Below are 23,252 nucleotides of genomic sequence, written 5' to 3' on the forward strand. Positions count from 1 at the left end.
ACCACATTCTGACAAGCTCTCATATGAGAGGTATCTATTGGTAGCCTCTTCAATGTAACCAAAGGTATCCCGTTCAGGGCCGATCCGTTATCGATCAAGATGCTTGGTAAAGCGTGCCCCTTACAGTAGGTGGTAATGTGTAACGCCTTTATTCGGCCTCTTCCTCCGGATGGAATCTCATCATCTGAAAATGAGATGAGATTATCAGCTTGAATATTGTTCACCAGTCGATCCATCTTGCTGACTGGTATATCTTGTAGCACGAACGTTTGATTAAGGACATTCAACAGTGCTTCTCGGTGTGCTTCCGAGTTTAAAAATAGTGCTAGCATTGAAGTACGTATAGGTAAGTTGTGGAGCTGTTCTACAATGTTGTACTCACTGTGCTTCAAGATCTTGAGGAACTCTTTAGCTTCTTCCTCCTTTATAGGTTCATTGACAACTAGCACATCTTCTTTGAATGGCTCAAGTGGTCTTTCCCCCACTTTGCTATCGCATCTTCCGGAAGTACTCACCTGGCATTCGTACTTCCACGACACTTGCCGATTATCCTTATATTGAAAAGGCCGAGGTGCTGTGATTACCACCTTGGCTGGTGTTGTTACTGTTATATTTGTCTTAGGGGTAATTATCAAATGACTACCCCTACCAAATCTTCTGTCTAATGATTCTCCGGTGGCACAAACATCTGCTTCCAAAGAGTCTTGGATTTCTTCGTAAAATTCCAGCTCTTTCCGGTCCATCATGAGTTGGACTATTGATCTGAATTCTAGGCACTCTTGCACCTTATGCCCCTCTTCGTTGTGGTAATAACAATGGTTACCATCTTTTATCCTTGTTGCACGTGATTGGGGTGTAAGAAACCTCGTCTTTACCATTTGGCTCCATATCCAAGCCAAAGGAGTTTTAACTTCTGAAACACGAGTTTCGATTTTCTTGCCATTCTCGGTGGTGATTGCGTTGATTCCTGTCTCCTGGTGATTAGGCAAGGGGTTCTGGGCGACGTTAGGTGCTCCGGAGTTGAAATGAATCCAATTTTTGTTCCGCATTCGTTGTACAAGCCTCTTGAATGTGAGACAGTTCTCGATTGAATGCCCCTGCACACCTCCATGATATTCGCAGTGGGCGTTTTCGTCATACCACTTCAGATATGGGGGCTTTATCGGATCCATTGGGTAGGGTGATACTGCATGAGTGTCGAAGAGTTATTGATATAACTCTTTATATGTCATGGGAATGGGATCGAACTGCTACCTTTCCCTCCTTGGTTCTCTCTAAGATTGGTTAGAGGTACCAGATGGTACATCTGCAGTTGATTTTGAACTTGAGATCGTAACACCTCTGCTAGCGTTGTAGGTGTTGACATTGTTGATCTCGCGGTCCTTGTTCTTCACGGGAGGCTTTCTACTAGAATCACCTCCCTCAATCTTTCCTTATTTTATGGCCAGTTCAACCATCTCACCAGCCATGACTAAATCTGAGAAACTTCCCGACGTGATTGCTACCAAATACCCGAAGTAAGGTGCCTTCAGGGTCTGTATAAACAACTTTCTAGTTTCCTTTTCATCCAAGAGTGGATGAACTTGCACAGATAAATCCCTCCACCTCTGTGCGTACTGTCGGAAACTCTCCTTATGCTTCTTCTCTAGGCTCTGCAGCATAACTCGATTTGGTCTCATATCATTGATATACTTGTACTACTCTAAGAAATACTTGGCTAAGTCTCTCCACGTCTTGATATGAGTTCGGCTAAGCTGGTTGTACCACCGGATAGCTGAACTGGATAGGCTCTCTTGAAAGCAATAGATCAAGAGTTGGTCATTTCCCCCGTACCCTGTCATCTTCCGACAGAACATAGTGATATGGGTTGAAGGGCAGTTGTTCCCGTCGAACTTCTCAAACTCAGGAACCTTGAATTTTGATGGAAGCACCAAATCGGGAACCAAACTTAGTTCCATTGCATCCACACCATAATAATCATATTCTCCTTGGACCATCTTCATTTGGTCTTCTAACATCCTGATCTTTTCTTCCATCTTCTTTACCTTATCCTCCTCGTAAAAATCCGGGATAGGGCAGTCGTCCAGATGACTGTCAGGTTTTACCGCAGAAGTCTGTAAATTTGCCACTGATACAGCTTTCCCTCTGGCGGCAGAAGAGTCGTCTTGCAGGCTGGGTAAGGTTCCGGTTGAGACAACCACTTGTGGGGTCGGTGGTATGGTTATCCCCTCAGATGCACCTTCTCCGGATGCATTTGTCTGTTGTTGTAAACCAGATAACTTAGCCACGATCTGGTCGACTAAGGACTCCGTGCTTTTCTTAATGGACTCCATGATACGTTGACTATTCTGGGCCATTTTGTCCTCTAATTCTTTCTGCAGTCTTGTCATGTTCTCTTCAATCTTCTCGATTCTGGCATTCATTTGTTTCTTTTTTGCACGAGTGTTGTGAGGGTGATGCGTATCTAATGCTTGCGGTGGTACGCTTGATGTCTGAGACGTGTTCTGTTAGTTAATACGAATGTAAAAACATAGAAAATATAGAATAAAAACAAACATGAAATATAAAATGCAAGAAATACAATGCATGATGTATGCAATTTGGAGGCGTTGATCCAGAAAAGTGTCCATTATTATAAACAATCCTTATTCAGACAAAAACGTTTTATCTTTTAAGAGACATAAAACCAAATTAAAAGTACATTCGGACTAGATCCTCTAGACCCCTAACAGCTTCTAGTAGGTTGACAAGTCTTCTGCCTTCATCTGTCACTGGTTGAATGCCTTGTCGAACCACTCCTGCTTCCCTTGCCAGGCCATGAAGATAACGAGCCGCCTTCTGTACTTGTTCCAAGAAATCTCAGATGGTTGCGTCTCTGGCCCTTATCTTTCGTTGTGCTTGCTCCCAACGGAAACGCCACTGTAAACCTCCATCAAAAGGCACTATCTAGAGCTCGTTCGCTTGCCTCTTGAACCCATCTACAATAGCTTCTAATTCAGCTATTTTCTTGACATCCTTTTCATGTTGTTTCTCTAAGTTTGCCACTCGGATTCTCAAGCGTTGGTTCTGATGTTGACTGTCTGCCAAGCGCCTTTGAGCAGTCTTCAGCTGTTCCTTCCAAGCTCTTTCATCAGGCCCCTCGAATTTCCTTTTCAGACTATGAGCTTCGTCTTTCCAGTATTCAGAGGTTACTTTTAACTTGGAGTTATCCTGACTTTATCTTGATAGCCTTTTCTTAAGTCTTCGAGCTCAAAACGGACTCTCTTCTGTTCCCTTTCTAGTTTGTCTGCTTTATCTTTCTGTGTGTCGGCATCGAGCTTCCATTGATAACGTTCAGCTTCAAGTTCCTTAATTCTCTACTTCAGCTCGTTATTCACTGCTTCAAACTCTGCCTTGGCTATCTCAAGTCCAGAAGGGACAAACCTGAGATGTTCTTCCATAGTCCGAGTGTCTTCACAGTCTGGCACCGGGACGTTATCATTCTTTCTCAATCTTCGCCACTCCACATAATCCGAAGTAAGCATGTCTCTGGCAGCAACGACATCCATTCGAAATACTTTCTTTCATGACTCAGATGATTCTTTGATCATCTTCTTATAACTGTCATCGCTATACACAAACTCTGATTTAATTAGTCCGTATGTTGCGGGGACAAACTGACATGCCCCATATTGTCTAAGTGCTAACAATGGAGCATACCCAACTGCACCCCAAAGTCCGAGTAAGATCATAGTATCGGAATCCCCACACCAGAAAAGAACGTCCCCGATGAACAACCAAGGGACTCTCCAAGTAATATCTCGATCTTGAAGATGCGTAAAGACTTTCATCCACTTTTCTTTTGAAGCACCTTCATGCCACTTCCTAGTGATGAATTCTCCCAAAGGTGAATAGGTGGTGCTAAATCAGTGGTAAGCAACTCCCTTAGTCTTCCAGAAGTGGCTGTGAATCCAGACTTGAAGGAGTTGAATACACCCAACGAACCTGCCTCCACCGGCTCTTCTGCAATGATTAAGAGACTGAAATGTCTCGGCTTAAATGGCTGGTACTGGGTTGACTCGCCTGGGAAGTTGTTCAAATAGTTCTACCACGGATGCGTCGATGCACCTCAAAGCCTTCGGAAAGATAACCAAACCGTACAGACCTAGTGCAAAAAGGTCTATAGCTTTCCATTCATCAGGGTGGCTCTTCATTAGTTGCCTTATGTGAATCCACTCGATTCCTTCTCCGTTACCTTTATGTCGGAGTCGATTAGTCACCCATTTCTCATCAACCCCTGCAATCTTAGCCAGTCCGCTCTTGAAAGACTGACTCTTGATGTGTTTGATATATGCCTTCTCTAGTCTGATGCTTTCGCAGTGCAGCAGGGTAGTATACTCTTCGATAGTAGGCACCATGTCCTCCCGGTTGAAGGTGAAAACACTATATCCCGGGTTCCAGAATTGAACTAAGGCTCTGATTAAGGGCTCGGCAGTCTTAACATGAAGTAAAAGTGCAATGTCACCGTATCGTTGGCTGAACTTTTGTTTCCGATCATTCTTCCAACTGTCCCAGATGTCTCGAAGCTCTTGCACGTCATTCTGTTTTAGGCTGATAGAGTCGTAGTTCACCAACCCTGACATATAACTTCCCTGAAGATTGTCTCATTTTTCCTTTTGAGTCTTCTCGGACCATAGTACTACCTCGGGGTTTTCAATCTCTTGTATTACAACACCTTTGTCCATTAATTCAGATTATTGTGTGTGTAATAAACGCTTTTTAAGGATCAATAGTCTCTCGTAATGATGCAAATACTAAAAAAACAAACACAAAGGCAAACCAGTCAGTAAAAGATAAATAAAAAAGATGACGAAAGAAAAATAAGAAGATTAAGAAGGAAAACATGGTTAGGGCCAAAAATGTCCTAGGGTTTGAAATGAGGTTTTAGGGTAGGCTCTATTTCTCCATAGTCTCCCGGTTTAGGTTCTAAAAAATGGTACCTGAGTTCTCCTTGCTGGTGCCCCCTTGGGCTTGCCAGACCCTCAGTCCTAAACCCATCACAAGCTCGTGTGGACTAAGTTAAACTCGAGGGGACACATTCCCTTATGCCCGCACGGTGAATAAATTCACACGAAGACATAAGGTATATGAATCCCGAAGGCTACTTGCTAGGCCCGCACGGTGAATAAATTCACACGAAGGCGTCGCTTTCACGCCTACTTAAAACAGGGTTTGGAGCTCAGGTATAGAGCCTTAAGTGAAAAAGATTTGAAGGCTGAAATCATGAGAAAACGATTAGTACAACTATTTACTCGAAAATATAATCAAAAGTAAGTAAAAAGGATCGAAATATTACCTTAAAATTTAAACTTACCCTTTTCGTCAAAAAGACAACTGGAAATTACCTTAGCCAGACTCACTTACCTGTGTCCCCAGTGGAGTCGCCAATCTGTCGTAACCGTCTTTCGGTTGGGCCCCGGAATTGGGATTTGACTTGAAAAATATGGATTAGAGTCGCCACCGATCATTTATTTAAAACAAATGGGTTGATCGGATACCCTATTTCTTACCTGATCTGCGTCTTTCCAAAGATGTGTCGGGTTCGGGAGTCGGTTACGGTCAAGAAAGGATTAGCACCCTTGAACCGCCCTTTCAGTACTACGTAATTTCCAGTTGTCTTTGATTAAGAAAATTGCAAGGTAAATTAAAAGGTAAAATTTGATCGAAATTACATACCCTTAATGAGTTGAAAGCGTACTCTTTAAAAGTCCAATGATGTATTAGATGGAAAAATGAAAAAAGAAAGTAAAAAGGAATAAAATAAAGAAAATAAACATAAATGCAATAAAGTAGAGAAAATAATACATGCAAAGAAAAATGTAAGCAAGACAAAAAAACCAACTATGAATAAAGATATATATAAATAAAATGCATAGCATAAAGGAAATAATAACAATACAAAAGAAAATGGAAGACTTTAAGAAACAATGGTAAAGTGAAATTTACCAAATAATAAATTTACATAACATGTAATAATAACGATAAAGAAAAAATATAAATAATAATAATAATAATAACGGCAAAAGAATAATAAGAAAATGAAAATAGTAGAAAAAAAAAGAAAAATAGTAGAAAAACATATATGTATATATATAAATATAGGATATATAAATATAGGATATAAAATAGATAATATAAGTATATATATATATACAATACTAATTATATAAATCTATATATAGTCAAATTAATAAAACGTGATATACATATATATTTATATAAATAAAATAACATATGTAAATAAATAAATAAAAATTAAAAAAAAGAATTAAAATTTAATAACCAAATTGAAGTTCGTCGGGATTAAATTGAAAAGGAAGGAAAATATAGTAGCCAAATTAGAAAGAAAATTCGATGTGAAAATTAAATTCTGGGTCCAAACGAGGTCTTTTGAAATAAAAAAGGGACCGAAACGTGATTTACCCTTCTTATAACGAAAACACGCGGGTTGTATGGCATTGGGTCGGGTCGATGGATCGAATCCGGACTTACTATATAACTTAAAAAAAACAAAAAAAAACTTCATTTGTTTCATTTTGAAAACCAGAGCCATCCCCTTCTCTCATTTTCTCTGTAATGTTCTTGAGTCTCCAAGAACAGGGGTCGTGCGCTACCGCCTGAAAGTGGTGGCCACTGCCTCGCCGCCTCTCATCGGCGGTGATCCACCACAAAACCCGTCATTTTTAAGAACCATTCTCTTTCCACAGTCCAAAAATCCAAGTGGTTTTTCAAAAATCGGCTTAAAAACGCAGATTTAGGAAATAAGCTTCGAAAAATAAAGGTCTCACTCTGTTCATCGGCCAAAAAAATGTTTTTTGGGGTTGTTTCCAAGCCGAATCTCCTGCAATATTCAACATGCAAAAGTGAAAGAATCGAAAAAAATGAAGGTAAAAGGATGCTACCTTTTTATTTCTCCTCAAACTCGATACAAATGCTTCGAGATTACAATCTATTTGCTCGTATTACGTCTGGTAATTTCGTGTCAACCCTCTCTAGTATCTGTGTATCCTGTTGTGGGGGGATTACATTAATTTATAGGACACAAAATACCCTATTTTTAGGAGTCCTAGTTGTGTTGAAATTGCTCTCTAGTTCCGGTTTTATTGAGAGTCTCCTGTGATTGACTCGTTTTTGGTTATTTGCATGAAACAACAATGCCGAGAAAACCGGCCAGTCAGCTACGTGTTTGGTGGAGGCTGCTGCGGGGAGAGAGCGTGTTGTGTGAGGACTCGTGAGGAACGGCGCTTGGGGCATGTTACGGCGCCGCTTGGAACGCTATGGTTCTGAAAACCCTAGCTGACTGGTCTGATCCACGCATGGGCTACACACGTGGGCTGGTTTTGTTTGTGATGGGCCTGTATACAAACATAAAAAATACATAAGTACGTATATTATATAATATAGTTAGTAAATATCATATAATATAACGACATCATTTAAAACAGATGAAATTTAGTGTCTTCAGACATGCATTAACCCTATTTGTGTTACCCAAACATCTATTACAGATTAACATTAGAAAAGGTTTGTAATTTAGGTTTGTTTGATTCGACTTGAAAATTTTACAGTACAATCTATTTGTTGAAGAAATAAAAGTTCGTAAAAGCGGATCTTTGTAGACAGAAATTATTCAAAGCGTGGTGGTAATGAATCTCTGCAACGAAATTGACAGAACCGAGCAAGAGAAGTTCTACACTCAGATTGATTTTTGACATTCGAAAAGGGAGGTTATCACCTCCTTGCCTTGCAAGGAGCTGATGGATATTGAGGTTGCCCTTGTGGAGTACAAACAGATCAATTTTAATTTACATCAGCAAGCTGTTTCGGATTTTGAAATGCAGATGCCATTGTCCTTCCAACAGCAGCCGATGAAGCCAAACTTATATGTGAGGAAGTGTTAAAACTGGTGATTGTATTCTAAGGATGAGTTACGGTTTTCTTTTGTCGGCATATGAGAGTAATGTTGGTTGTGTCAATGCTGATTTAGAAGTCTGTAGATTTGTGTTTTTATTTGTTTTTGTGGAGGGCCTGTTTTGGTTGTGGATGCAGTGATCGTAGATAGCAATCGTTGATATCGTGTTGTAATGCTTTGTCGGTATATACTCTTTCCTCCGTTTAGAACTAGGAAGATTTTTAACGAGACATACATTTTAGACATTGCCACATTAATGATATTATTACACCAGACTTTGCCACATTACTGATATTATCACACCAGACTTTGGGTGTCTTACATGACTGAACTATCATATCTGCAAGAACAACCTTGACCCATAAAACTTCAGACATGGCATCAACAAGACTTCTATGCTCGGTTTCAGATGTGGACCTAAAAACAATCATTTGTTTCTTGGAGCACCAGGAAAGTAAATGATTATCGAGATAAACACAATATCCAAACATCAGGATCATTGCCTCAGTCTGCATCTATAAATGAACGAAGCACCAATGTCTCAGTCTGTGGAACAATCCACATCCCATAAATCTATCGTGCCTTTTAGATACCTTATGCACAGCAAATGCAGTATGAGCTCTTAAAGTCGGTCTGGAAATCAACAATATTACGTAGTGCATGAGTTCCTTTGTGTTAGTACTATAGAAGAAACCAGATAAAACCTTGTAAAACACTTACATTAATGGAGCTAGGAACACCACGAAGGATGCAATGTTACCTGCAAACATTGACAAAATAATCAACTCTCTTTAGTGTTTATATCACTCGTTTCTTATTAAATACCAAGATTGAAAACTGATTTCTTGAAAACATTGTGAAGTTGGAGGAGGTGTGTACACATACCTAAGAGACCAGAAATAAAAACCCATGGATTATCAGCTGAAAACACACCCATCTCTTATGATCAGTGTAAAAAATTTAAAAAATATATATATAAAGCTGGGGATGTAAGGGAAAATGCCCTGTATTTGATCTCTCTCTTTCTCTCACTCGAGCTGGGATGCAAAAGATAGTTCAAGGCGGTGAAGTTTATACAGGGCGACACCACCTTCATTTTCTAATAATTTCGAATTTAACCATCAAAACAACTCTACCTACTGATCCTACATAATCCCCAAACACCATTGCTCTTACAAGCCTTCTAATCTTGTAAAATCTTCCAATGATTCCCGTTCATCGCCTTCCACTTGAAAGCCCAATTTCTTATCAAATTCCCAAGTTCTCCTAGCTTCTCTAAGAATGGCCCTTTTCCGATTGGTGATATTAGAGTCGGACAAAGAACTTTCGTTTACATCCAAAGTTACCACTGAACCAACTTTTTCCCTTGGATTTCTATACCGATTGATGCTTCAGTGGCTCCTTCTTCACACGGTCGATTTCCTTCTGGCAAAAGAATGGAATGGATTCTCACTTTCCGACCCATCAATGATAAATCAATATTAGAAAAACCCATTAATAAAATTTCTTCATTGGCCCTACCTTGTTGGTGGTTACGGACATTACCCTGAAATCTGATTTTTGTCAAACTCAGCCAGCTCAGCAGGACTAGGACCCTCCTGCATTGAAGTCCTCGCCTGTCCCACCTCTAATCGTGCCAACAACCTCATCAGAGCAAAGCACCTGTTCTTCTACATGCGTTGAGAGTCTCGCCTGTTCATAATAATGCCGCCATTTTGTTCCTTTTCAAGGAGAACGACATTAATTCCATAGTCTCTCAATAGTTACCCGAAAAACCGAAGCATTTTTCGACCGATTTCCGATCAGAGATTCCGAGTCAACACTGTAATAACCAATAACAATTTTTATTGGTCAAAATATAAATGATACATCATTATGATAAATTCAATTTATATTAATTTTGTTTCGTTCTAACAAATAACAACATGCACGAATATATGGCCCCCAAAAATAACGTACAGTTTATTATTTTTACATCTTACATTCTTACCCGTCCAGCTCAGTTGGTAGAGTGTAAGACTCTTAACTTTGTGGTCGTGGGATCGAGTCTCATGGTAGGTAATTTATAATTGGAGATGTTCCACGAAAATTACTCTCAACCTAACGTTGGGGGAAAACCTATTCTCCTACCTCTCCCTTACCCATTACATATGGGAATAGAATCAGCTATTTTTTTATTATTCTTAGCCTGACCTAGTTTTTGTTCTTAAGGGTTAATTCCATTTTATTTTAACTTTGGATATGATCGGTATTAATTAATATTTATATAGAGAGAGAGAGGGGATAAAAGTATGAATATTTGAGCGATTTTGAAACAGTTGACCAGCTCGACAGTGGACCTTGGTCACCTTAGACGATTCACATTTTAGTCAAAGTAAAATTTTAAGTGGAAAAGAATACATTATATTATTCCACCAGCTTTCAATTCCCCTACTTTAGCCCTTATTCAACTGTTCGTGAAGTACAACGAGCATTTCGAGAGAATATATATATACGGATAAAATTATGGTGGAGGAGGAAAATAAAATTTTAAAATATAATTCATTTATGTATGATTAAAAATTACCGTTATTAAAAATGTAATTTTTTTAAGTTGAATAGATTGTAACAAAAAATATAATCTTTTTTATAATTATAACATCTTTGGTTATAAGTCATAAAGTTCTCATAATGTAAAATTTTTGTTATAATCAAAAATATTACAAATTTTATAATTTTTCAGATTGAATATAATAATATTTTAGGTTGAAATCTTAAATTAAACTGTTACACAACGAAACTATAAAAACCGAAAGAGATTATAGCTTCCCGTGAAAGATACTAAGACATAGCTAAAGGCCATTCTATTTTTGGATATTCGATAATTTAAAATTATTTTTTTAATTAGAATTAGATTTGATTATCCAACCTTTTAATTTGATGTTTAATCTCTAATATTTAGAAAAAAAAATTAAATCAAATATCTAAATATTCGAATCAAACTATTCGAATAAGATACTTTTATAGACAGCTAATCAGTAGAGAGAAGTCAACGCAACCTGTGGCCTTCTATACAAGAGAGAGAAAAAAGAGAAAGAAAAAATTGAAAGAAAAAGAAAACCCAAAATAAAAATAAAAATAAAGCCGCCTTTTTAATTTATTTGCTTCTTCTTTTTTCGAAAATAGAAGCTTTTTCTTCCTTTCTCTTTTCTACTGTTATTCTTCAATTCCCTGTACTTAATTGAGACAAGGGAAAGAAAGATTACATTTTTGGATGATGAATGGTCTGCAGCATCCTCCATCAGATTTGGCCGACGAAGCTAACCACGGTGATGGTTTCATCAGAACTTACAAAGCTTGGAAAGGCAGCAATGTAAGCAAAAAAAAGATCAAAAGAAAAGCTTCCTCTTGTATCTCTTTTGATGGTTTGTTGATCAACGATCTTCAATTTAGGGTTAATTTGATGGGATCAGCAGTGTCTGGTTATCGGTTTCTATTGTTATTTGATTGATGGGAAAGTTTTTTCTTCTTTTAACAAAAAAAAATGGTGTCTGGTTAATGAATTTCTTGTTATTAGTTCCTTTGTAGTTCATAAGGTTGATTTGAATTGGTAGTGAAAGGAAAATGATTAAGCCTGATATGAATTTTTGTGAATTAATTGAGATGTTGCAATTTGACCCAACTTTTTTTTATGAACAATCTGACCAACTTTAAGCATATGGAAGATCATTCAAGTCACTTAGTTATGGGAAAATGGGGCTTCAAAGTTTAAACATAATGCATTGGTTTATATTTTAGCTATCTTTTATGCAAATACTTTCCCTTTTTTTTTCTCTGCAGGTATTTGTTTTGGGAGGAAGATTTATTTTTGGACCTGATGCTATATCCCTTTTCTTCATCATCTTCTTAATCGTTGGTCCGGTTGCCGTCTTCTGTGTGTTTGCAGCAAGAAAATTACTGGATAACTTCCCTCATCACCTCGGAATATCAATAATGGCTGTTGTTGTGGCTCTCACTTTATCCGTTAGTTCGTTTCCTTAAAAACACCGTCGTTTCTTCTGCTTTCCGTCTCTGATGTTCTGTTTATCGAGATCTTGAAAACGGTGTTATTTATGTTGTTGATTTTATGATCCATGATGGTTATTAAATGTTGATGATCGCATGCCCTTTTATACAATTTCTACCATTGTATGACTGATTTCATGAACCGTTTCGATTTGCTATTGATTCTCTGAATTTGGAGTGTTTCCTCAAGTTTTTGATTCAGCACTCGATTTTCATGTGTAGTGTTTCTTGTCACCGATTTTCTGTGTATCGAACTCTCGAAAACGGTATATTTATGGTGATTTTACAATCAACTCTAACTCTGCAGATATCGTTATTGAATGTTGATGCTTGCTTGCCTTCGAGTACAAGTTATACCATCATATGACAGATATCACAAATCATTTGGATTCTCTACTGCTTATTGTATGCATTTAGAATGTTTCCTCAAGTTATTCAAGACTCGATTTTATACCAAAATAAGTTCATTTTGTATTCTTAAATCACATGACATTCGAACATGTTTGTGATCATCGGTTTCTTATTCAAAAATCATTGCAAATCTAACGAGATACGGATGACTTATGTTTCTGCAGGATATAATTCTTCTTCTACTAACCTCAGGAAGAGATCCTGGTATAATTCCACGAAACTCGCAGCCTCCTGAGCCTAGAGGTTATGAAGGAATGACTGAAGTTCAGCCTGGACAAACTCCACCGTTACAGATACCACGTACAGAAGATGTGGTTGTCAATGGTATAAGTGTGAAGATCAAATACTGCGAATACTTGCATGCTGTATCGACCTCCCCGATGTTCTCACTGTTCGATATGCAATAACTGCGTCAACAGATTTGACCACCACTGCCCTTGGGTTGATCAGTGTATTGGACTGGTAATACAAATTGTTTTACGTGATCTTCTCTGTTTTCTTCATCCAAACTAGTGGTAACACTTGAAAGGCTTATTCCGGCCATTTCTTTAGTTCTTTTGTATATGTTTGAAGCTCCTTAATTTTCCAGTCATTTAGATGTCTCGACTAGCTTTTCCCGGCACGAATAAAAATTCCTTGCAACCTAATAATTGTCAGTGTAGCTATTACTTGCATTGATTCATTCGTATAGGAAAATTATGATGATGATGATGTCTCTGATATCCTTTTCTTCCCTGTTTGGTGCAGCGGAATTACCGATTCTTCTTCATGTTTATCTTCTCTCCAACTATTCTTTGTTTATACGTTCACGGATTTTGCTGGGTTTATATCCGGAGAATCATGGACGGCGAGGAAACAACAATCTGGAGAGCGATGACCAGAACTCCTGCCTCCATGGTGCTAATATCATATCTGTCTGGTTTGTTGGTGGTTTAACCGTCTTCCATTTGTATCTAATCAGTACAAACCAGGTAAATGATGGGAATACTGAAAATGCAATATGTTGCGATATGTTTATTGTGCTTGAATCTTTTGTTCTTGTTCTATTTTAAGTGCTTTGCATTTTCTTAGGCTTGAACCGACCGAGTTCATTTTTGTACTTTTGGCAGTCTACGTACGAGAACTTTAGATACCGGTATGATTGTCATGAGAATACATACAACAAAGGGATCATCAAGAACTTCATGGAGGTATTCTGCACCTGTATTCCTCCGTTGAAGATAAATCTCAGGGCAAAGGTTCCGAAGGAAACTGCAATTTAACCGAGAACAGTGAGTGGCGATTTTACAAGTCCAAACAAGGGGAACACCTTTGGTCAAATTGCAATGGGCAGAAAGCCAGTTTGGGAAGAGGCATTGGGAGATATCAGGGATTACGAAGGAAAACAGTGTTGACTATATGGACAAGGACAGCGGATTGCCAGATGTTTCTCCCGATTTGAGCCAGATCCTTCCCTCGGAGAACACAGAGTGTCGTTTGAATTGGGGAAGAAAGAGTGAAAGATGGGAAATATCACCTGAGATTCTTCCTTTGTCCAGAATTGGAGAATCAAAGATGAATGGTTTGAGCAATACCGAGTCTACTAACCGGAATCAACAATACGAAACTAAATGATCAACTGTGAAGTACACAGAAAGACAGAAATGGAAAGAGAAAAGAAACAAATGGAAAAATGTCTTGGATTTGGATTATTGGAAACTAATGCTTTAATTTTTTACATGCTAAGCTGTATTGCGTTGTTAATACAATATCTTGGGGCTGATTTATTCCTCTGCAAAAGAAATGAAACATACAGAGTATCTTGGGGCCACAAAATAGTTCAGATAAATGATTTGTAGAATACTCAACCCAAAAGATGTCCTTGTATAGGAATTTCAAATACAGAGTATCGGTTTAAAAAAATACAGCAAATTTTGCAGGAAAAGCTAATTTGTAACCATGACTGCATGCATAGCCTGGTCGAGGTTTACTGCATGGACTGAACGCGTTTCATAATGATCATGGTCATGTCCATGAACCGTTGAGCACAATTAGAAAGGCAAGCCGATTCGCTCGAGCTGAATTTGTTCCCAGGAGTGCTTGTGATACACTTGTCCCAGCACACACTTGTAAGCTTTGCCACCATCTCATTGACCATGGCCTTCTCCTTTTCTTGCTGTATAGCCGCAACAAAATAAATCAAAGAGCCAAAGAAGGCAAGATTCTAAGTTTCTCGACATACTGGAAAGGCTGCATTCAACTATTACAATAACAACTAATGCAAAGGTCCTCAAACTATATCAACAATCATTAAGCCATCACACTAAACAAAAATAAGCAATCTACACTAATTATAAAACCCCTTATTGAATTAGTGTCACGAGTTTAAATTAGACCAACTCTAAAATATGACAAAAGAACACACCATTTAAATTTAAGTCTTTTCACCTTCAATTTCAGCATAATTTTCGGAAAGGAATACACACTCCTAGACCTACCTTTTCTCTATTTTGCATTTTCAAATAATTGGTGTGCCAAAGACTTGTATAAAGACCCCATTTATACCAACTCATGCAATCCTACAAGCTACCTGGAGACAAATCAACAAAAGACACACTCGTCCCTTCCGAACCTTGTATGAGGCATAAGATGTGCATGGGTGGATATGCAAATAATGTTTACCTATACAATATGCCAATCATATCATTCACACACCACACAAAAACACTAAATGGATTTTGCAGTGGAAAGTCCTAAGAGCACTCTTTAAGAAAATTACAATAATCACAAACACAAACTTTAAGCAGTATGCTTAGGGCTTCATTAAAAACTCTAGAGTAAACAACAACAGTACAATCTGCCACTGTGTTTACAAGCAAACGGTAATTTAGTGATGAAATGAAACTAATTTACAAAAGGAACAAACAAAAATCTCCAGACTACTAATTCTCATAACGGAAGTGTTAATGTTACACTGAACCATTGTCTTGAGAGCACTCTTCAAAGTTTCTATACAAACTAACATCTTTGTCTGCAGTATTGAAATAATCAACAAAGTTGCCAACTTTTACATTTAATGTAATAGTATTATTCTAAATAGCATACTCACTTACCTAGAGAGTAATCTTAAGACACTCAATAGCAAAACCACTTAAAAAGCGCAAATCAATGTTCAGTGGATATACAGAGAGAATAGTTTGTCATATAATTAGCTCAAGGGGATGCCATGAACCCATTAGCCTGACTTTACCTCCATGATTTTGTTTCAGTTGAAACAAAAATCTTTACGAAGAAATAAAATCAAAACCCGAAAGTTCAAAACCCATCAAGTCATCAAATTAAAGCGGATTTGAACTTTGGATGATAAAATTAACAGAATCAATGCAATTAACAGGTTATGTCGGCAATGAAACAAAAGATAAAGAGAGCATACATTGAGGAATCGTTGCAAATCGGGAGAATTGAGAGCTGATGAATCCATTTGTAGAAGACCGAATTAAGCACTGGTTTTGCAACGGCAGCCAAGAAGAAAATCAGCCTAAAACCCTCTTACGACCTCGACAAATATTCGCAAAAACCCTAAGGAAATGCCGTGGATAGATGGCTTGGACTAACCACATGACCAGTTTAAGCCCATTACTAACCTTATGTTTTGGGTTAAAATATTTTCATTGTTGGACCTTAAATTGGTTCTCAAATTAACCCTGAAATTTAAATTATATTAAATGCATTCGAATTTTAATATAATAAATGAAAAAAATAAATCTGAAAATTCGTTTTCATAATATTTTTTGCACTACCTAATTTGAATTAATCTACTAATAAATATGATATAAACAATTATACCCCAAAAAAATCCTTGATCATTGAAAACTATAAAGACCGAAAAGATGAAGGAGCCCGTCAAGTCTTTCTGAACAACTGCTGCTGCTCAAACATGGCTAGAGGATGGCTCCAACAATGATCGGACAAGTAGCAGTATAATCTTGAGAGGCTGATGATGACAGTGTAGGGTCTGCAAAAAAAGCACCCGAGTCAATCGAGCTTGTGATTTCTGATAACAATGATGATGATAATAATAATGGTGATGGCGACATTGTTGAAGCTCGCAAGTTTATAGATAAAGAGGCATCCGCCAAGAAAAAGCTAACAATGGAAGAAAAATACCATAAATAGACGGTTGAAAAACTGAAAGGTTAAAGAAAGAAAGGGTAACTAGTCTTCGCTGTCCCGGATCACCAAGTTTTAGATTAACCAAAGTTTGATCACTCAAAAATCAGCAGCAATGCAGAGTACGGTGTAAATTAAGAGAAACCAATGCTCTTTTTATTCTTTTCTTTCCCTGGTTACCCGATGGAAAATGGTTATCCCTTTTTTCCATATGTATGGGGTAAGAGAGAGGTAAGATAGTAGGCTACCTCTAACACCTGATGGAAACTGTTTGCAATTTGATAAACTCAAAGTAACAAATAGATTAAAGAATATGACAAAAGCAATGAAGGTAAAATCTTCGAAATGTTGAATGCCTTGAGATCTTAAATTCGGATCCAGAGATACCCGCTAGATCCTCTTGGATCTAGATGGTTCGATCTCTACATGCAGACACGACCCACAGTTGTCTGGTAACTCCAAAAACACAAAACAGAAATTAAATCAAGCATCATTCTTCTCCATACAATTCGGATTTTTATTCATTACAAGGTTAGGACTTAGCATACACATAATCTTCAAGAAAACCAGTACTGGCAACTCGAAGCTGCCTTTTAACAAAGTGCAAGTAACAACGTTTGTTAAACAAAAGTTAATAAGCATAGTCGACAAAAAAGAGAAATCTATGGAATCAGATCTGAGTAAATAAAAAGAGCTTATATTCAGATATAATTCTGTGTGTCATTGTGGTGTTCAAATTCACCAGGTAGGTGAAGAATATCTAAAAGGATGTGGAACAATTGGCAGCTCCAGCACAGATCAGCTGGACAAAAGCTTTTCAAGGGCCAGGTTTTCATCTCCGCCAACTTTTTCTAGAGTACTTCTCACCAAACCATCAGGAAAACCCATTTCCACGAGTCGTTGCACCTGTACCCATCCAATTTCAGTCTTAGCAAATTTAGGTCATTAAACATAAGATTTGTTGATATTGGTCCATTACCAAAATATATATTCAAAGCATCTAATACAAGAAAGATGTCTATTGTTAAAAAAGATGTCACCTCTCAAGAATTTACTCAGAGTATAGGTAGCAAGAATATTTACTTGATTCTACGAATACCTAAACAAATAAAAAAATACAAACCTTTTCCTCAACCCCTAAAGAAGAGGCCTTGGCGAAACTTTCTGTCCAGTAACGAGCTGTACCAACAAATGTCTGATACTCTCTAAGATACTGCATTAGAAAAAGAGGGGAAAGTTAAATGGCTAGCTAGAGTGATAAAGACTAATGGAAATTATTAGCAAAATAGGCATGGAAGCAGGACCGTCGACATACATAGGTTATAAATGATCTACAAAATTTGCACATTCAAGTAAGGTCAATAAAAGAGAAACAACGAAACAATTTAACACGAAGCACAGCAAAGATCGGACATTGAGCAAACCAGACCTGTTGTGCAACGACAGCATCTTGAGGATCACCAGGTTCAGGAGCTGAGAGCAAAGCTTGAATAGAAAGAAGGGCTGTCTTAAGAGTGAGAGCAGGGCTCCACTGGTCCTTCAGTATATCCAGGCATATCGCCCCACTTTGACTGCTAATGTTTGGGTGCCTTTGTTGGGTAATAGAAAAGAAGGAAGTTTCAAGAGTTAATTTCATCGATCATTAATCACTTCATCTCTATGCATCAAACACAATAGACTATAACTGACCAACAGCTGACTCCTAAATTCAAATGCATCTTCTTTATGGTGTCTCATGCAAAAAAGATTTGGTTCAGAAATTCACATGCAAGAACATATTAAAGAGGGAAACAAAGTCATTTGTACTAACTTGATTTGTACTAACTTGAACTCGTTGCAATAACATGCATTGGTAACAGTATACATTTCAATTTTTCTTTTCTCCTTTCAAACATCCTCTAACGACAAGAACGCACATGGTGCCGAATATCTATCAGGCAGTATAAGAAAGGACATTGTTTAACATGTTATTTAGAGTTTTTCTCTAGAGAAAGGGAAAGGAAGAGAAAAGAAATCACTTTAATGAAAAGTGCAAACCTAGTTATTAGTTAACTATACAACACAAGACCATGATTTCAGAAAGGGTTTGTTCAGTTTCAGCTATGCAATGAGTAAGAGAAAGAGTAAAACAAAAGGTCATGCAGAGTCGGGATTAGATTCCCAAGTCAAGCTTATTAATCCAAGTTTTCCATAGGAGCAAAAAGCTAATAAAAATGTGCAAGGGTCTCGTCCAATCAAGTAGTATAAGGAACAGATCACACAAAAAATAACAAAAAGCCCTACAAACTATGATTAGTACAACGTCCATTAAGAGCAATTGACCAACTTCTTTACTCTTCAAGGACCATATTTTTTAGGACACCTTAGACCATTACTAAATACAACCTTTACTGCTCCATCAATCCACATTGTACTACGCTTACAATAAAACCAATTCAACTATCCGACACAGTTAACAAATGAAGAATAAATGTGCAGATAAAATAAGATGATACTTGTTCCTTTTTTTCTACCGAACTTTGGTCACAAACTTCATTATAAATGTGCAGTTAAAACAAGATGATGCTTGTTATTTTCATACCAAACTTTGGTCACAAATTTCATTTTGGGAGGCTCAAAGGGATAACCATCTGCAAAACAGAAATCAACCACTGGAAATTATCAATATCGATGATCCATTGCGAAACCCTTAACCCTTAGCCGAAATTCTAAATTCTAAACTCAACAGGGGGGGAATCAAGTTTAAAACAAGAAACAGAACAAACTCGAGAGAGTGAAATACCAGGCAATGTGATATCGATTTCAAATGAGCCCCCTTCATAGGGAGTGCCAAGGGGGCCAGGGATGATGCCAGTCAAGCGAGCAAGATTGTCTGATTTCGGGAAGACCCTAATGCCCGAAGAGTCTTTCTCTCTGCCAGAATCTTGTAGCTCCTTCTGAACACGAGCAAAGTCTATCATCCTCTCCCGATTCTCCTCCTTCGACCAAAACCCTACGCCCTCAACAAGTAAGCCGTTCTCCCTTTACTATTTTTTACGTTTTTAGTCTTTTGCTCTCGCTCCCTTTCTTCGTCGGTTGGTTTTTTTCCCCTTCAAAAAAGGTAAGATAGCTAGCTAGCTGTTTTCTTTCATCGCCAATAAAAAAAAAAAGGTAAAGTACATAAATGGTACAACTATATGATACTGTTTTATTGAGGAGTTAACTATTAAAATAGTCCCTAAATTATAGAGAATTTTTTTGTTAAATCTCTCGACTATTAAAAGTTATAAAATGATCACTTAACTATTCATTATGTTCCAAACTTTTCCTTTTCCATTAAAGAATAGTCTTCTGAGCTACATGTTAATATGCTGACTAAGATATCATATTCGTTTAAGATTATGAGATCAGATTTTATCATATCTCGGTTAGAGGTTAACTTCCAACTTAGATTGTCATTAATTTTTTAACAGAAAATGACGAGTTTGAAACATAATGAATAGTTGAGTAAGCATTTTGTAACTTTTAATAGTCGATGGACTCAACAAAACAACTCCCTATAGTTAGAGGACTATTTTGTAACTTTTAATAATTGGGAGACTCAATAATTTGACATCTTATAGCATGTGGATCATTTGTGTACTTTACCCAGAAAAATAAGTAAACTGAATTGATTAATAATGTTCTTATTTGAACTGTTTATTTGGTATATGTATCATATTAAAATTTTTAATATTATATAAATTATTTTCATATTAATTTTATATAGAATAATTTGTCATCGAATGCTTTAGTTAATTTCGACCGGATATTGCAAAAGTTTATTTGAGGATGAACATTTTCAACTTCTTTTGTTTCATTCACAATGTCAAGATGCAAACTCTTAAATTTATTTTATAAAAAAATTAGTATCTCATCTCACTAGATCAATTGATCGTTGATTATTACTTTATTTACTTTTATGTTTATTACTAATAGATTTTAAGTTATTTCAAAAAAAATATAGAAACTAAATCCATAAAAAATAAAGTTTCAAGGACACAATCTGAATTAATTCAAAGTATAATTGATTCATGATTTCATGTCTTTAAGAAATATTAATCAATTAATTAAGATTTAAATCCGAAATTTGATTTAATGATTCATTACTTCTAAATGATGACATTTAATAGGTTTGTGTTTGATTCACAGTATCTTTCAGGTTTTGGCTTATAGGGAGAAGGCAGTCCCACACTGATTGCAATCTGCCTTGCTGAGACCCCAAGAGAATGAAATATGTTAAATATTGCCATTTTAAGACAACTAAGTTGGGCAAGTTGCGGTTGTGTTCAATGTATTGTGTATCCACCCACCAAGCCGCCCACCATCAACCGTTTGTTTTTCCTCTATTTTTAAAACGAAAATTAAAACTTGGTATCATAATCACAATATTTTAGTTTTTATTTTCATGTAAATTAAAAAAATAAAATACATAAATGGTCTCCCGACTATATGATATTATTTTGTTGAATCTCTCAACTATCAAAAATCACAAAATAATCTCCCGACTATAAAGAATTACTTTGTTGAATTTTTCGATTATTAAAAGTTATAAAATGATCCTCCAATCTTTTATCTACTTTATATATATATAAAAAAAGAGTTTGTAAGATCACATTTAAATAAATAAAAAAATCTATATCAATCAACCAAGTCATTTGCGCTTGCATATGTTAGAACATGAGTGTGAGCCACTTAAGGGTCGAGTTGTAACTCTCATTGGCGTGGGCCTTCTGTTGTCTCTATATACAATCTTAATAATTAAGAAATAATATTAAGGGTAAATTACACTATTAGTCACTGGATTTTAGGTATTTTCTCATTTTGGTCATTGAGCTATAAAAAGTTCATTTTTACCATTGAAATTTTCAAATTGATTATTTTTTAATTGGATCATTAAATCATTAATGACGTAATGATATGACTATTATCTACCTTTTAAAAAAAACCATGAACTCTTTCGATTGTCGTTGTTGGTTATTCATCGCTTGTCTTCGTTCGTGACAAGATCAATACCATGATGATGAATTAGGGTTTTAAGATAGGAGATAGGGTTTTGAAAGATGTTTGAGATTCATGAGGGTTACATAATCCTCAATTGACAAAAGTATTCATGAAAGACTACATTTATGGTGTTGAACGATCGATAAGGATTAATGATCGACAATGTGTTTTCGGAAGAAGGGCATGAGTGACTAGTGATTATGATTTTGGGATAGGGTACATGGTTTTAGGAGAAGGCAAAAATTCCAATATGGATCCTTAAAATTTTCAGATTTCATAAAATTTGCCCTCAAACTTGCTATCTAATCAGATTTAGTCCCTAATTTTAAAAAACAAACTTCTTCGTTCAAATTGAATTCACTCAACTTATGACATGTGTCATCATCTTGCTAGAGGATTACAATTATTGAACCATTAAATCATTTAAAATTAAAATAGAGACCAAATTGATATGAATCTTAAATATTGGGATTTACTGAATCATTTCAAATTATGGCAAATTTGATGGAATGTGCAAGTTTTAAAACTAAAACTATTGTTATATCATGTCACACCACCATTTTCATTTAGTCAAAAGTCAAAATTAACGTTGGGTGATCAAAACAAAAACAGAATGTAACATTAAGCATGATTTTAGGAAAAAAAAATAGTTGATGACCAAAACAAAAAAGCATAAATATGTAAGTGACCAAATAAGTAATTTATCATCATTTAAATTCTTGTAATAATTTAACTTTTTAAAAGAACATATTAATCATTCTTATATACCATATGATAGAAAATATATAGTTAATGCATAAAATTACTATATAAAATATATTATAAAAACGTATGATTAAAACAAAAATTATTAATAAAATATTAATAATGGCTTTTACCCAAGCCCGAATCCAAACTAACTTAAGACATGAGTGTAAACCAAAATTAACCCGTTACCCATGCTGAAGCCTACACCCTCCAAAACTCGAACCAGCTTAAACTAAATCGTTTATTGTAACCATAATCATATTATTTTTAATAATTGTATGCACAAGATTAAAATATAATGTATACACATTATTAAATGTTGTTAGCTTTATACATGATTTTGATATATATCTTATAAAAATAAGTATAAATTACGTCATATATTATTGAACTTTAAGTTGTGTATTGTTTATGTTACTAAATTTTTAATTTCTCTAATTATAACACTAAACTTTAGTTTTAACTTCAATTATACGACCAACCGTTAAATTTTAATGGCACAATGATATGAGTATATCTTTATATCACGGTGATGACATGGATTAAACTCCATCGTTTTGACAACGACTATTGATACCTAAAACGACGTTGTTTTATGCATTAAACTTTAAAGAGTATCGATTTTCCCACTAAACTTTTAAACATTTTCATTTTGACATTGCACTTTTTCGATCGTCGCCAGAGTTAATCATTGACCGTCACTCGTTGTATTTTGTAACAAGATCGGTATCAAAATATTCGCATCTCACTCATATTTCTTATCATAAGATTGATTTTCCACGAAACTCGCTCAAAATCAACGAAATTCATTTAAAAGTTTAATGTGCTAATACTTCAATTTCTTTCAATGACCTTCCAATGAGGTTAGTTTTGAGGTATATTGTTTATCTTCTCAAAATAATACTTCTCATTGTTTGGATTTTCGAAT

At 36.2% G+C, this 23,252-nt stretch overlaps 2 protein-coding genes and 1 pseudogene across 3 annotated transcripts; 1 reads left to right on the forward strand and 2 right to left on the reverse strand.

Moving 5' to 3' along the window:
- Positions 1–11,107: 11,107 nt before the first annotated feature.
- LOC120193497 lies at positions 11,108–14,189 on the forward strand (annotated as a pseudogene).
- Positions 14,190–14,225: 36 nt separating this feature from the next.
- LOC120193500 (mitochondrial import inner membrane translocase subunit TIM8-like) lies at positions 14,226–15,982 on the reverse strand. 2 transcript variants are annotated; one of them, XR_005522862.1, is made up of 3 exons: positions 15,819–15,982; positions 14,289–14,561; positions 14,226–14,248 (listed from the first exon to the last, which is right to left on the reverse strand). XR_005522862.1 is itself a non-coding variant. In XM_039195983.1 (2 exons), the coding sequence occupies exons 1-2, from the start codon at positions 15,864–15,866 to the stop codon at positions 14,373–14,375; spliced, it is 237 nt and encodes a 78-aa protein (XP_039051914.1). In that variant the 5' UTR covers positions 15,867–15,982; the 3' UTR covers positions 14,256–14,372. The 2 variants fall into 2 exon arrangements, 1 of the variants encoding a protein (XP_039051914.1); XM_039195983.1 differs by lacking the exon at positions 14,226–14,248 and having other exon boundaries at positions 14,256–14,561.
- A 1,047-nt stretch (positions 15,983–17,029) lies between these two features.
- Positions 17,030–19,677, reverse strand: LOC120193499 (ubiquitin-conjugating enzyme E2 27-like). Its single transcript, XM_039195982.1, has 5 exons — positions 19,338–19,677; positions 19,137–19,185; positions 17,985–18,144; positions 17,679–17,768; positions 17,030–17,461 (listed from the first exon to the last, which is right to left on the reverse strand). Exons 1-5 carry the CDS (start codon positions 19,513–19,515, stop codon positions 17,354–17,356), a joined length of 585 nt encoding a protein of 194 aa, XP_039051913.1. The 5' UTR covers positions 19,516–19,677; the 3' UTR covers positions 17,030–17,353.
- Between the last annotated feature and the right edge of the window lie 3,575 nt (positions 19,678–23,252).

Source organism: Hibiscus syriacus, unplaced genomic scaffold (assembly GCF_006381635.1).
Source record: "Hibiscus syriacus cultivar Baekdansim isolate YM2019G1 unplaced genomic scaffold, ASM638163v2 tig00116996_pilon, whole genome shotgun sequence".
Taxonomy (NCBI): domain Eukaryota; kingdom Viridiplantae; phylum Streptophyta; class Magnoliopsida; order Malvales; family Malvaceae; genus Hibiscus; species Hibiscus syriacus.

Bases quoted from the DNA above. Each gene is read 5' to 3' on its own strand.
- LOC120193500 (XM_039195983.1), bottom strand. From the start codon at position 15,866: ATGGATTCATCAGCTCTCAATTCTCCCGATTTGCAACGATTCCTCAAT. The intron at 14,562-15,818 runs GTATGCTCTCTT...GCGGCTATACAG, and splicing joins ATTTGCAACGATTCCTCAAT to CAAGAAAAGGAGAAGGCCAT.
- LOC120193499 (XM_039195982.1), bottom strand. From the start codon at position 19,515: ATGATAGACTTTGCTCGTGTTCAGAAGGAGCTACAAGATTCTGGCAGA. The intron at 17,769-17,984 runs GTCTGGTTTGCT...TTTCTAATGCAG, and splicing joins ATGCTGTCGTTGCACAACAG to TATCTTAGAGAGTATCAGAC. The intron at 17,462-17,678 runs GTTTGTATTTTT...GGATGGGTACAG, and splicing joins CTTTAGGGGTTGAGGAAAAG to GTGCAACGACTCGTGGAAAT.